General features: G+C 37.5%; 1 protein-coding gene across 5 annotated transcripts in view; it reads left to right on the forward strand.

The window, feature by feature from the left end:
- THAP6 (THAP domain containing 6) overlaps positions 1 to 10379 on the forward strand; it is a 20425-nt gene extending 10046 nt beyond the window's left edge. For 2 of the 5 annotated variants that reach the window (XM_060299480.2, XM_060299482.2), the window contains exon 6: positions 7550 to 10372. In XM_060299480.2, coding sequence (XP_060155463.1) covers positions 7550 to 7804 — 255 coding nt within the window. In that variant the 3' untranslated portion in view covers positions 7805 to 10372. Of the gene's footprint in view, positions 1 to 7549 lie in introns of all 5 variants that reach the window. The other 3 variants (XM_060299484.2, XM_060299483.2, XM_030877873.3) reach the window with 2 other exon arrangements.
- The last annotated feature ends 4180 nt before the right edge of the window (positions 10380 to 14559 follow it).

Genomic DNA, 14559 nt, shown 5'->3' on the forward strand with positions numbered 1-14559 from the left:
TGCTCTATCTTGATGATTTCTTTCCTTCTGCTAACTTTGGGTGTTGTTTGTTTTTCTTTCTCTAGTTCCTTTAGGTGTAAGGTTAGATTGTTTATTTGAGATTTTTCTTGTTTCTTGAGGTAGGCTTGTATAGCTATAAACTTCCCTCTTAGAACTGCTTTTGCTGCATCCCATAGGTTTTGGATCGTCCTGTTTGCATTGTCATTTGTCTCTAGGTATTTTTTGATTTCCTCTTTGATTTCTTCAATGATCTCTTGGTTATTTAGTAACGTATCGTTTAGCCTCCATGTGTTTGTGTTTTTTATGTTTTTTTCTGTGTAATTCATTCTAATCTCATAGCGTTGTGGTTGGAAAAGATGCTTGATGTGATTTCAGTTTTCTTAAATTTACTGAGGCTTGATTTGTGACCCAAGATGTGATCTATCCTGGAGAATGTTCCGTGCACACTTGAGAAGAAAGTGTAATCTGCTGTTTTTGGATGGAATGTCCTATAAATATCAATTAAATCTATCTGGTCTATTGTGTGATTCAAAGCTTCTGTTTCCTTATTTATTTTCATTTTGGATGATCTGTCCATTGGTGTAAGTGAGGTGTTAACGTCCCCCACTATTACTGTGATACTGTCGATTTCCTCTTTTACAGCTGTTAGCAGTTGCCTTATGTATTGAGGTGCTCCTATGTTGTGTGCATATATATTTATAATTGTTATATTTTCTTCTTGGATTGATCCCTTGATCATTATGTAGTGTCCTTCCTTGTCTCTTGTAACATTCTTTATTTTAGAGTATATTTTATCTGATATGAGTATTGCTACACCAGGTTTCTTTTGATTTCCATTTACATGGAATATCTTTTTCCATCCCCTCACTTTCAGTCTGTATGTGTCCCTAGGTCTGAAGTGGGTGTCTTTTAGACAGCATATAAATGGGTTTTGTTTCTGTATCCATTCAGCAAGCCTGTGTCTTTTGGTTTGGGCACTTAATCCATTCACGTTTAAGGTAATTACCTATATGTATGTTCCTATGACCATTTTCTTAATTGTTTTGTGTTTGTTTTTGTAGGTCCTTTTCTTCTCTTGTGTTTCCCACTTAGAGAAGTTCCTTTAGCATTTGTTGTAGAGCTGGTTTGGTGGTGCTTAATTCTCTTAGCTTTTGCTTGTCTGTAAAGCTTTTGATTTCTCCATCGAATCTGAATTAGGTCCTTGCCGGGTAGAGTAATCTTGGCTGTAGGTTCTTCCCTTTCATCACTTTAAGTATATCATGCCACTCCCTTCTGGCTTGTAGAGTTTCTGCTGAGAAATCAGCTGTTAACCTTATGGGAGTTCCTTTGTACATTATTTGTCCTTTTTCCCTTGCTGCTTTCAATAACTTTTCTTTGTCTTTAATTTTTGCCAATTTATTACTATGTGTCTCGGCGTGTTTCTCCTTGGGTTTATCCTGTATGTGACTCTCTGTACTTCCTGGACTTGGGTGGCTATTTCATTTCCCATGTTAGGGAAGTTTTCTACTACAATCTATTCAGATATTTTCTCGGGTCCTTTCTCTGTCTCTTCGCCTTCTGGGACCCCTATAATGCGAATGTTGTTGCATTTAATGTCCCAGAGGTCTCTTAGGCTGTCTTCATTTCTTTTCATTCTTTTCTCTTTATTCTGTTCCGTGGCAGTGAATTCCACCATTTTGTTTTCCAAGTCACTTATCTGTTCTTCAGCCTCAGTTATTCTGCTATTGATTCCTTCTAGTGTATTTTTTATTTCAGTTTTTGTATTGTCCATCTCTGTTTGTTTGTTTTTTAATTCTTCTAGGTGTTTGTCCTTTAATTCTTCTAGGTCTTTGTTCAACATTTCTTGCATCTTCTTGATCTTTGCCTCCATTCTTTTTCCACAGTCCTGGATCATCTTCACTTTCATTATTCTGAATTCTTTTTCTGGAAGGTTGCCTATCTCCACTTCATTTAGTTGTTTCTCTGGGGTTTTATCTTGTTCCTTCATCTGGTATGTATCCCTCTGCCTTTTCATCTTGTCTATCTTTCTGTGAATGTGGTTTTTGTTCCACGGGCTGCAGGATTGTAGTTCTTTGCTTCTGCTGTCCTCTCTCTATTAAATAAATTGACTTTTGTATATCAATCGTGTATCTGTCAAACTTGCTAAACTCACATATTAATTATCAAAGCTTTTTTTTAGAGGTTATCCGGTTTTCTACATAGACAATCATGGTGTCTGTCATTAAAAACAGTTTTATGGTATCCCTGGCGGTCCAGTGGTTAGGACTCCACACTTGCACTGCTGAGGGCCCAGGTTCAGTTCCTGCTTGGGGAACTAAGATCCCACAAGCCACGTAGCGTGGCCAAAAAAAAAAAAACAAAAAACAGTGTTAATTCTTCCTTTCCAATATGAGTGCCTTTCATTTCTTTTTCTTGCTTTATTGCACTACCTTGAACCTCCAAGGTTATGCTGAAGGGAAGTACTGAGAAATGATCTTTATGCTTTGCTCCTGATTTTAGGAGGAAGTTGTTCAGTCTTTCACTATTAAAGATATTCATATGATATTAAATATGTTATTTCATAACTGCCCTTTATCAGATTGAGGAAGTACCTTTCAATTTTTTTCTTTCAGTTTTACTGAGATATAATTGACATATAGCCCTGTATAAGTTTAGAGTGTACAGTAATGGTTTGATTTACATATATCAGGAAGTGATTATCACAGTGAGTTTAGTGAACATCCATTATCTCATATAAACAAAGTTAAAGAAATAGAAAAAAAATTTTTTCCTGTGGTGAGAAGTCTTAGGATATACTCTCTTAACAACTTTCATACATAACACAGCAGTGTTAATTATATTTGTCATGTTGTACATTATATCCCTAGTACTTATTTCTCTTATAACTGGAAGTTCTTACCTTTTGACTGCCTTCATCCAATTCTCCCTCCTCCTATCCCCTGCCTCTGATAACCACAAATATGAACTCTTTTTCTGAGTTTGTTTGTCTGTTTTTGAAGTATAATTGACCTACAACATTATGTTATTTCCTGTTATACAACATAGTGATTCCATATTTCTATACATTTCAAACTGATCACAATAAGTATAGTTACAATATGTCACCATATAAAGATATTACATAGTTATTGACTGTATTCCCAACACTTGTACCTTTCATACCTTTGACTCATTTACTTTGTAACTGGAAGTTTGTTCCTCCTACTTCCTCACCTGTTTCTTTCCTCCCCACCCCCTCTAGCAATCACCTGTTTATTCTCTATATCTACATCTTTGTTTCTGCTTCATGTTTGTTCATTTGTTTTGTTTTTTAGATTCCACGTATAAGTGAAATCATACAGTATTTGTCCTTTTCTGTCTGACTTAAATTCACTTAGCATAGTACCCTCTAGGTCCATCCATACTGTTACATAGGAAGTGCCTTTCTACTCCTACTTTGCTGAGAATTTTTATCAGAAAGGAATGTTTTGTCAAATGCTTTTTCTGTGTCTGCTGAGAGATCATTTGGGTTTTATTTTTTAGTTTGTTAGTATGATTAGTTACACTGATTGATTTGTTTTTATTTTTATTTTTGGCCACACCACATGGCTTGTGGGATCTTAGTTACCCCACCAGGGATTTGAACCTGGGCCCTCGGCAGTAAAAGCAGAGTCCTAACCATTGGACCACCAGGGAATTCCCCAGTTAATTTCTTAATGTTAAACCAGCCTTGCATTCTGGAATAAACCCTACTTCTTCATGATGTTATTCCTTTTATATATTGTTGGATTAGATTTAAAATTTAGTTTAGAATCTTTCCTTGTATGTTCACAAAGAATATTGGCCTATAGTTTTCTTTCCTTTGAATGTCTTTGTCTGGTTTCAGTATCAGAATAATGCTAACCTCAAAGAAAAAGTTGGAAAATGTTGCCTTATTTTTCAATTTTCTAGAAAAGTTTGTATAGATTTGCAGTTATTTCTTCTATAAATATTTGGTAGAATTTCCCAGTAAAACAATCTGGGACTGTAATTTTCTTTGTGGGAAAGTGTTTTAAGGAGCTAGTTACCTTCCAAGGGATTTGTCCATTTTATTTCAGTTGTCAAGTTTATTAGCTTAAAATTATTCAAAATATTTCCTTATTATCTTTTCAATATCTATAGAATCTGTAGTGATACCATCTGTCTCATTTCTGATGTCAGTGATTTGTTTCTGTTTTCTTTTATTGCTGATTAGTCTGCCTAGAGATTTATCAGTTTTATTGATCTTGTCAAGAACTAGCTTTCACTGATTTTTCTCATTTTTTTTTGTTTTTATTTTCTACTTCACTGATTTCCACTCATCTTTATTATTTCCTTTTACTTATTTCAGTAAAATGTGCTCATCTTTCTAGTTTCTTTCTTTTTTTTTTTGGCGGTACGCGGGCCTCTCACTGCCGTGGCCTCTCCCGTGCAGAACACAGGCTCCGGACACGCAGACTCAGCAGCCATGGCTCACAGGCCCAGCCGCTCCGCGGCATGTGGGATCTTCCCAGACTGGGGCATAAACCCGTGTCCGCTGTATCGGCAGGCAGACTCTCAACCACTGCGCTACCAGGGAAGCCCTCATCTTTCTAGTTTCTTAAGATGGAAGCTGAGGTCATAGATTTGAGGCTTCTTCCTTTCTAACGTTAGCATTTAGTGATATTAATTTCTCCTTAAGTATTGCTTTAGCAGCATTCCACAAATTAAATGTGTTTTCATTTTCATTTAGTTCAAAATACTTCCAAATTCCATTTTGATTTGTTCTTTGATCCATGGGTTGTTTGGAAGTGTGCTATATAGTTTGCAAATATTGGGGAATTTCCCCAATATCTTTCTATTATTAATTTCTAACTTAATTCTGTTGTGGTCAGAGAATATACATTGTGTGACTTGAATGCTTTTAATTTTTTTGAGACTTATAGCCTACAATATGGTCTGTCTTGGTAAACGTTCTGCATACATTTGCAAAGAATGTATAGTTTGCTGATGTTAGCCAGAATGTTCTATAAATGTCAATTAGGTCAAATTGATAATGTTCAAATCTGCATTCTTAATTAATTTCTGTCTACTTGTTCTATCTTTTATTGAGAGAGAGCTGTTAATCTTCTAGTATACCTGTGGATTTGTCTAATTCTCCTTAAATTGTCAGTTTTTGCTTGTTACATTTTGCAGCTGTTATTAGGTACTAAATATTTAGTATTCATATGTCTTCATAAATTAACCCCTTTATTTTTAAGAAGTGGCCTTCTTTATCCCTGGTAGTATTCATTGCTCTGAAGTCTACTTTGTCTGATAGTAACATATCCACTCTAGTTCTCTGTTTATTAGTGTTATTGTAGTGTATCTTTTTCAACTCCTTTACTTTCAACCTGTTTGTGTCTTTTTATCTTTAAAGTGCTTTTTTTCTGGGCAGCATGTACTCTTGGGTCTTGATTTTTTTAATATAACCTGATAATTTCTGCCTTTTAATTGGATTATTTAAACTCTACACTTAATGTGATTATTATTACATTACTTTAAATTTTTTTATATCACATTACTTAATGTGATATGGTTTGGTTTAAATCTGTCATCTTACTTATTTCCTGTTCCATTTGTTCTTTGTTCTCATTTTCTTCTTTTTTTGCCTTCTTTTAGATTAACTGAATTTTTTTTACAATTCCATTTTGTCTCCTTTTTTTCACTCATCAGCCATAACTCTTTGATAGTTGCTTTTGGGTTTATAGCATCCATCTTTAATTTACCACAGGCTACATGATAAGTGATATTATTCCACTTAGCATATGGTATATGAATCTTATCATAATATACTTTATTTCTCCTCTCCAACCTTTTTTGCTACTGCTATCATACATTTCACTTTACATATGCTATGAACCCCACACTACATTTTATTATTTTTGTTTAAACAATAAATTATCTTTTAAAGAGATTTAAATAATAGTAAATCTGTTATATATTATTTATTATGATAACAAATCTATTAAATTTATTATAAATAAATTTAAATTGTAAGTTTTATGTGCAGGTATCCTATTTGATTCTCTTTTAATATCTTTCATGTCTCTGCTTAACTTTTAAACATATATAATACAGTTTTACTAACTTCGTTAATTCCCTTGTCTGCTAATTCTAACATTTGTGAGTTCTGGGTTGGTTTCTGTTGATTGGTTTATCTCTTATTATGGCTCGTATTTTCCTGCTGCTTTGTGTGCCTGGTAAATTTTGAGTGCCGGATTTTACCTTGCTGGATGTTGGATAGTTTTTTGTCCTGTTTTCTTGAGCTTGGTTACGGAGTTCGGTTATTTGGAAACAATTTGATCCTTTCAGGTTTTGCTTTGTTAGGTAGGACTAGAACAGTGCTCAGTCTCAGGCTATTTATTCTCCACCACTGAGGCAAGACTTTTGTATACTCTGCTCAGTGCCCCATGAATCTGGTCTGCCTGGTGGGAGTAGTGTCTATGCCCTGTGAGCTCAGGGCACTCCTGACCTGTTCTGGTCACTCTTTCCTCAACCTCGAGCAGTTTCCTACAAAGAAATACTTGAGGGGGAGCCTCTGAAGATCTCCAGGGTTCTCTCTCTGTGTAGCTCTTTCCTCTCTAATACTTTGCCCTATGAACTGTAGCCACCTTGGTCTCCCTGGATACTTTGCACTATCTCCTCAACTCTATCTACCAAGCTCTACCTGGGTTTCCTCCCCTTGCACTGAGGCCTAGAACTCTCTCAAGGCAGTAAGCTGGGCAATCTTAGGACTCACCTCTTTGTTTCCCATCTCTCTGCAGTATCTGCTGATGTCTGTTTATCTTCAAACATTTTTACATCTTTTGGCCATGTGTTGGGGTTTTTTTTAGATAGGAGTCAATCCAGTCTATGTTATTGCATCTTGGCTGAAAGCAAAGTCCTCTTCACTAATTTTAAGTAACAGCTTTTCAAAATTATTTTATGTTACATTTATAAGATATGTCAGTGTTGTTTTTGGATGAAGAAAAGTCTACCCAGCAGACATAAACATAACCACAGTAAATACTGAGAACTTAAATTATCACTTTAAAACCCCAAGACCAGAGTCATCTCTAAATCCATAACACCCAGCCTGAGGACCTGCTTCAGTGCTCCTTTCCTTTCATACCTTATAAAGTGAAATATTCATCAAAATAAAGCAATTCAGTTAAAAGTTTAAAAATTTAAGTTTTTGTGATAGGTAAAACTTAAACTTAGCAGCTCCACACTTAGGGACCAAAAGCTGTATAGTCATTGTGAATGTCTCGCTGTTCATAAGCAGATACCTACCTCCAGGTGAGAAGTACTTCCCATCCACAGGATTCTGTACTCCTCGTGTATGCCTGGCCTTAGACAAAGAGGGAGGCCCTAGGCGCCAAAAATACTGTTCTACCCCCATCCTCTTCCTGTGTTCTTTAAACCTCTTAGTGTCACCAACTTAAAGATCTTCTCTAAGTATAGTAAGTGGAGAAATAGCTGAGGCCTAGTTATAATTTTTTATCTCACTGCTTGTCTGTTTGGTTTAATAACTTGGTGTTTATGTTTTTAGGAACATAGCTACAGTGTGATGGACAGTCCAAAGAAACTTAAGCATAAATTAGATCAAGTGATCAGCGAGCTAGAGGATACCAAGAAAAGTCTGCGGAATGTTTTAGGCCGAGAAAGACGTTTACAAAAATCATTGAGGAAGACAATCAGGGAATTAAAGGATGAATGTCTCATCAGCAAAGAAACAGCCAATAGACTGGACGCTTTCTCTTGGGAGTGGTGTCAGGAGAGCATAGAACAAGACTATATTTCATGAAATAATTTCATGTTATGTTCTACCTAAAATTGTTATTGGTACAGCTTTTCAGAAAATGATTACCATCATTAAATAATATCTGTCATTTAGAGTGCTTCTTTGGATCCTCCGCAGCATTACGCATTAGTGTTATTATCCAAAGGCTTTTTTTTTTTTAAGATGTGCAGAAATTTGTGTTGGTTGTCATGTTATTGGGTGACTTGTGACAATTATGTTTTTATAGACCTAAACTAGTGCCAGGTCACTATTGTAAGATGTTAAAAATCAAGAAGATTCTGTAGGACTAAGGAAATGATTTCAAATCAGCCACATTAAGCTGTAATAGTAGAAACTGGACACTTTAGCAGCATCAGATTTTTGGCTTCAAAGGAGTACCTTTGCTTATGTAGGCTTTATGGTAAGTACGTTGAATTGTACTTTAACTGTATTTTACCACAAAGCAAAATTCATTTATAACACATGTCCATCTTGGATCCAATCCAAGGTTCTTTTGTTATCAGTAATACCAAAAGATCTTTTTACAGGGCATCCCATGGTACTGACCTTGAGAACAACATATGGTGCAGATCTTTTGGCTTTTAAAGTTGTTCAGAGCCAAGTTAAGAAGACCCCTGATGAGGTCTTGTTTTTTCGGTACAGTACATCATTTCTCCTCACTAGGAGTACTTTGATGTAAACCAGCATAGCTTTAACAAATTTTTAAAGAGGGTCATAAATCTGATTTTCAAATGGTTACTCTGATGGTTCTGAACAGTTTGTTTCATGACTGTTATTTCATCATAAAGGTGTATCTTCAAAATCTGAATGCCAGTAGTAACTGGATACTTTCAATGCTGTTTTGTATTTTACAGAAAGTAGTGTTACTAACGTTTTTTAAAATACGAAATGCAGAAGAAACCATTAAAAATAATGATGTGGCTCTTCTAGTTAAAATAGGAATTGGAGAGAGAGTTATAATATTTTCCTTTAATTAGGAGAGTAGATTACTATCCAAGAGCTTTTATTTAGAGAATTGGATAAGTAAACAGCAATTTTAGAATAGCTTCTTACTGAATTTACAAAAGAATAACTCTTAGTTATTTTCTAATTAATCCAAGGGTCAGAAATTTAGGTTTATCTCCTAATTTGTTAGTAAAAACAACTGAAATGAAGAGTCATAAACACTGTGGATCAGAATAAAATTACTAGCCCAAAGCCAAATTCTACTTTGAAGCATGTGTACATTCATGAACTTCATTCACACGTCCATGCTATAATAGTTACAGTTTGAATATCAGTTATTTCAATGTGTTAACTAGAAATGAGCTGCATTTTTTGCTAATGTTCATTGTAATTTTATTTGTGTTACATTAATATCAGTAAGGATATGGTCACTTGAATTTTTTTATATTTAAGAATTTTCTGTTTTAACGCACGTTACGTTTTTATGTAGGATTCCAAACCTTCCCTCTAAACGGGATTTTACCCACATTTGAAAGATTAGCATTATGCTAAGAAGAAATCATGGAGGTCCTGTCGTTTTACTACCTTAAAAAAAACCTCATTACCTACCCATTATTTATTTGAGTTATTTAATTTTGAATTCATAGTGGACACTCTAATGGGAAGTTTGGGTATGATCTTAAGTTTTATGGAGATTCTGTGATAGAGGTGGAGACTCTTTCCCTCAACCTGTTTTTGAGCAAAAAAAAAAAGTCAGTGGACAGTGGAGAAAACTAAGAGGACAGATCCAAGCACAGTATGTCCAAATCCTAGATCTCTGCTGGCTGCTTAGAATAAATCAAGCCCAGAAGACCTATCCAAAAATCAGTCCCCAGTTTCTGCCACTATCGTCACAGTTGCCGCAGTCACTTCTGCTACTAGTGTTCACAGTGAACTCAGCTTTTGTCTTCTTTTTCGTTGGTCTTAGTATCATCAAGAGAGAGAGAACTGTGGGCAAAGTATTGGTATCATCAAGAACCCAGAGCTTTCCACTTGCCATTTATTTTTATGGAGAAATGATTACCAATAGATAGAAATCTGACATAAGAGATAGGGTCCTCTCCACCTGCCACCCAAACAAATGCCTGAACATGGTGCATACCTCAGTCCACTGTTCCCAGAGATTCCAGCCTAGCCTGAGAAGGAACTGTCCTCTGCAGAGCAGAGCCAGTCATCCCGCATCCAGAGGTTCCTTAAGCAGCCAAGGCCAACCTAAGACTATCACTTTGCTTTCAAGCTTGGAATAGCCTCTGGATCCTGGAACAAACCAATACACCAGTTCAACCTCAGCACCAAATCAGGTACAAAGGACTTGATATGGCATTTTTCTCCATATCAAGTTTAAATTTCTGGAAATAGATTTTGGTTGCTAAAGATAATCACAATTATACCATAGTCATTCATTTGAGAAAAGATGAAACATATTAAAAATATATATTTACGGGGCTTCCCTGATGGCGCAGTGGTTGAGAGTCTGCCTGCCGATGCAGGGGACACGGGTTCGTGCCCCGGTCCGGGAGGATCCCACGTGCCGCGGAGCGGCTGGGCCCGTGAGCCACGGCTGCTGAGCCTGCGCGTCCGGAGCCTGTGCTCCGCAGCGGGAGAGGCCACAACATTGAGAGGCCCGCGTACCGCAAAAAAAAAAAAAAAAATATATATATATATATATATATATATAGTTTTAATAAAAAGATAAAATTATTATAGAAATAATTTGAGTGGTGAAGAATCCATTATATATTTGAAGAATAAAAAATTTTTTTCCAGTAATGTTCTCTATGTGGTTTTTATACATTCAGTTATTCAATAAAATGAGCCGAGAAAAATCAAGAGTATGTATACAGTGGTTTTGCTTTAACTTCTGCTACATTTTTTCCTCCACCAATAACTGTAATATCTTAGGGTCTGCTAGGTTAGGTGACCCAAGTAGCAGGCCTGCTTCCACCACAATATGAATCTGCCATAGACCTCTTTCCTTTCAGCCTCGCTCGAAACTGGCAGCCTCATGTCACCAGTATATAACTGAGAGCAGTATTCTCAGATTTGTAATACACTGCCGTCAGAACCCAGAGAGGCTTATTAGGCATTGTGCTTCCTTATTCATAGTGGGAGATGCAAGTTGTACTTTGTCTTTTACTTCAGAGGGCATGTCCTAGCGTGCCCCTGGTCACTGGACACTCCTCCCCCAAAATTTTACTCATGTGGTAGGCCCCTGAATTTCATGAGTTTTATCTCACCCTCTAGAGCATATGTACTTTATCAAGGCGTCAAATTTACTAGTCACATCTTGCTCATCCCATTTGATTAACATAATCCATCAATATAGTGAACTAAGTGATTTTCTGTAGAATATCTACCTGGATTGGGTCTCTCAATTATAACAGAAGCAGGAGAGTTATAACGTAGGCTGTTAACATTGCTTTTTATTAATTCCATGTGAATGTGAACTGTTTCTGATCTTGTTTTTTAATAGGGATGGGAAAGCATGCACCCAACCGATCACTGATTGCATACCATGTACCCAGAGCCATGTTAATTGACTCTAGCAAGATGTCACATCTGGCACACAGCTGTAGTCAGGGCTACTACTTGGCTGAATTTGCTTTAGTCTGCTGTCATCCTGCAGCATCTACCTAAATCTGCAGGAGCCAGAGTGGTGAATTAAATGGAGATATGATGGGGGCCACTGCTCCTACATACTGTAAGATCTGTAAAGGTGGCACACCCCCCACACAAACCTGAAGCTGAGGGGTCTGAAAAAAAGGAATTAGCATAGCAGCCCTGAGACTGCTGGCCGTAGAAAGACCTGATTGCAAGGTTGGCTGGCATCTGGGAATTTGGATTTCAGAAGGGTTTCCACCATTCCCTAACTGATAAGAGGGGCTCTGTGTGCCTCAACAGTTTGTAGAAACTATGTGGTTTGTGCCGAGCACATTTGATAATGTGCTGATATTGGGGAATATCTTAGGCAAAGAGTACCTACATGAGCAGCCCCCAGGAAAACTTGGACACTGAATCTTTCATGAGCTTCCCTGGTAGGCAGCATTTCCTACGTGTTGTCACAATTCCATGCTACAGGCATTAAGTACTGCACTAAGAGAGGACTCCTGGAAGCTTACACCTGATAGACTTGGATTCCTCAAACTGCATTTCACCATACTTAAGAACTGTCACATCTCCCTTTTGGAGATTTGCTCAGGAGAAACCGTGGTGCCCATGCTCCCACATCCCTCACTTTCCTCCCAGCTGTACTTCTGCTCATAGAATTATGCCTGATGCAAAGCAGGAGCTGGAAGAGATGAAGTTGGGAGAAGAAGATGTCGGACCAGTACAAGGAAACCTCAGAAGCAGAAGCCAGATACAATCTGTCATTTAAGAACCGCATGGGGGTCCATAGTAAGCACCAGTAACAAACAGCAGTTTAAGAGGAAATGCTGAGAACTTAGCACATTCAACCATTTCACAAGTATTTTTCAAGTTTCAGGAACTGTATGCCAGAAAATGTAGGCACTAGAGAACCGATAAAGAAAAGACCAGTTCCTACCCTCAAGGAAGTTAGAGACTAGTAAGACGTTCCAAAAGTCATAATCCAGGGACACCAAGGAGTGCATTTCAGGAGGATGGGCTGCCTGATGCCTTTCTCCTCACTGTGCCCTGCTTTATTAGTAGACACACGTGCAATAGAATTCATGCCGCAACATCTTAAAGTATAAGGGCTTCAGTCTCAGTCTCATTCATTTAATCTTTATCTTAGGCGCATAAAGAAGTTTATAGACTAGCATATTTAACATCATAACCCCATCGAGTGTGCCGCTTTCAAAGCCCCATACACTGTTGCGAGGGATACAAAGATGATTAGATGAAGGAATTCACAGCCTACAGGGACGCACATGTATGTAACACAAACACAGAGAAGTGGGCCACATGGCAGGACCATGGCAATTAAAGTAGGTGACTATGAAATTAATGGAGCCTCCAAGTTCCAAAATGGAACTTAAGTGTGTCAGTGTGGGCACCTTAAACGGTTCTGTCCCAGGGCCTGGATTCTGTTAGCACCCTCCTTAGATGTGAGAGTAGGAGACCCAACCACCTGGGGAGAACCAAACAAACCTGGGTTCAATTCTCAAGCCTGTCAGTTTATTACATATGGGACCTGGGCCAAGTTACTGAGCTTCTCTATTTACACAGTGGACAGTAATACCTTCCTCACCCTGTTGTAGTGAGAATTATATTTAACTGGTTGTAAAACATAGACCATACGATGAGCTCTCCATACATTATTTTTCTCTCTTTAAATGCCATGGCAGGAGCATGGGAAAAGGAGATAAGAACAGGAAGAAGGGCAAAACACAAGAAGGGGAAAATGAACTTGATAGGGAGATAGGGAATAATAGTAGTACGGGCAACAGTGGCCGGTTGAGCTATTTGTGCCTTAAATAAACTTTCCCTCTCTGTGGCAGCTCAAAAGCAGGCAAGGAACATTGTCCCACTGAAAGGGAAATTTTTATTTAATCATATCCTCCCACGTCAACCCTGAAAAGTCATTTATCTTAGATATGTCTCATTCATTCATTTATTCATTCGATGTCACTTTAAACAGTGCTACTCATCATGTGGTTCAGAAACCCGTGTCCAAGTGAAGGAGCTGGCACCAGAAAGTAAATCAACTACATCACCAAGCCCACTATTTAGTCAACATTTTTTCACAGCAAGATTTTCTCCCTGAATGAAACAATGTGTTGATTACATTGTCGAACGAGGAGCACCTTATCTCATTCTGGACTAGCTACTTTGAGTAGCACTGTCTCAGAGTACCCAGTCACTTACTAAATAGACAGTCTTTGAACTAACCTTAGCTGAGGAGTCCCCGACATATTTGTGTCAGATAATAAATTTCCCAAATCCTTGTGGTAGAGCTTGTGCAGTTCAAAAATAACATCACATATGACTCAGCAAATCTGGCCTCATGTTTTTCAAGAGACAAGTGTTTTATCAAACAAAGATAATGAAGCATACAGGCTGTGCAGAATGCTAACCACAAATACTAGAGGTGAGCACCTTGTGGAGATGGGCGTCAGTTGCAGACTTGCCAGCAAAGTGTACTCAACGTAGAATTTAATTAGAAATGAAGGGTACTGGTGCTTATAAAAGAGGTAGACTTTATAATGGTACAACGTGCTGCCAGGCTTTACAGCTGAAGGGAAAGACCTCTGAAATCCTGAGGATTTAAAAAAATGTTTTGGCTGCCACTCTATGAGTGACTGTGAGTTGTGGGTGGGTCTTAAAAATAGGGAATGCCTTACTGAGATGTACATTTCACCTTTCTGTGGCTGTCACCATTATCTGGACATATTTTGTTGAAAAGATAGGAAATGGTTTTAGCCAGCAATGAAATGTGGCTATCCAAAGGATCAAACTCACCAAGGCCCATAGGGACTGGAAAATTTTAGAGTGAAATGAAAACGTATTCTATAATTTAAATCTAAAAACAGTTTCAGCAAGTTATTTTTAAATGTACCTTATAGCAAAGGCACTCTGCATGTGCCCAGAGAGGGCTATGGGAGGATTGTTTGTAAGAGCAGAAAATGGAAAGCAACCCAAATTCCACCAAGTGGTGAATCAATAAATAAAACTATGGTGCACCCGTAAAGGCAATAACAAGCAACAATTCAAAAGAAAGAGACCAATCTATATGGATTGGCATGGAAAGAAAAGACATATTTTAAGTGAAAAAGAAAGAATTTAGAAGGCAACACAAAATATCCCATTTATAT

The sequence above is a fragment of the Globicephala melas genome, chromosome 5, assembly GCF_963455315.2.
Source record: "Globicephala melas chromosome 5, mGloMel1.2, whole genome shotgun sequence".
In the NCBI taxonomy this organism is placed as follows: domain Eukaryota; kingdom Metazoa; phylum Chordata; class Mammalia; order Artiodactyla; family Delphinidae; genus Globicephala; species Globicephala melas.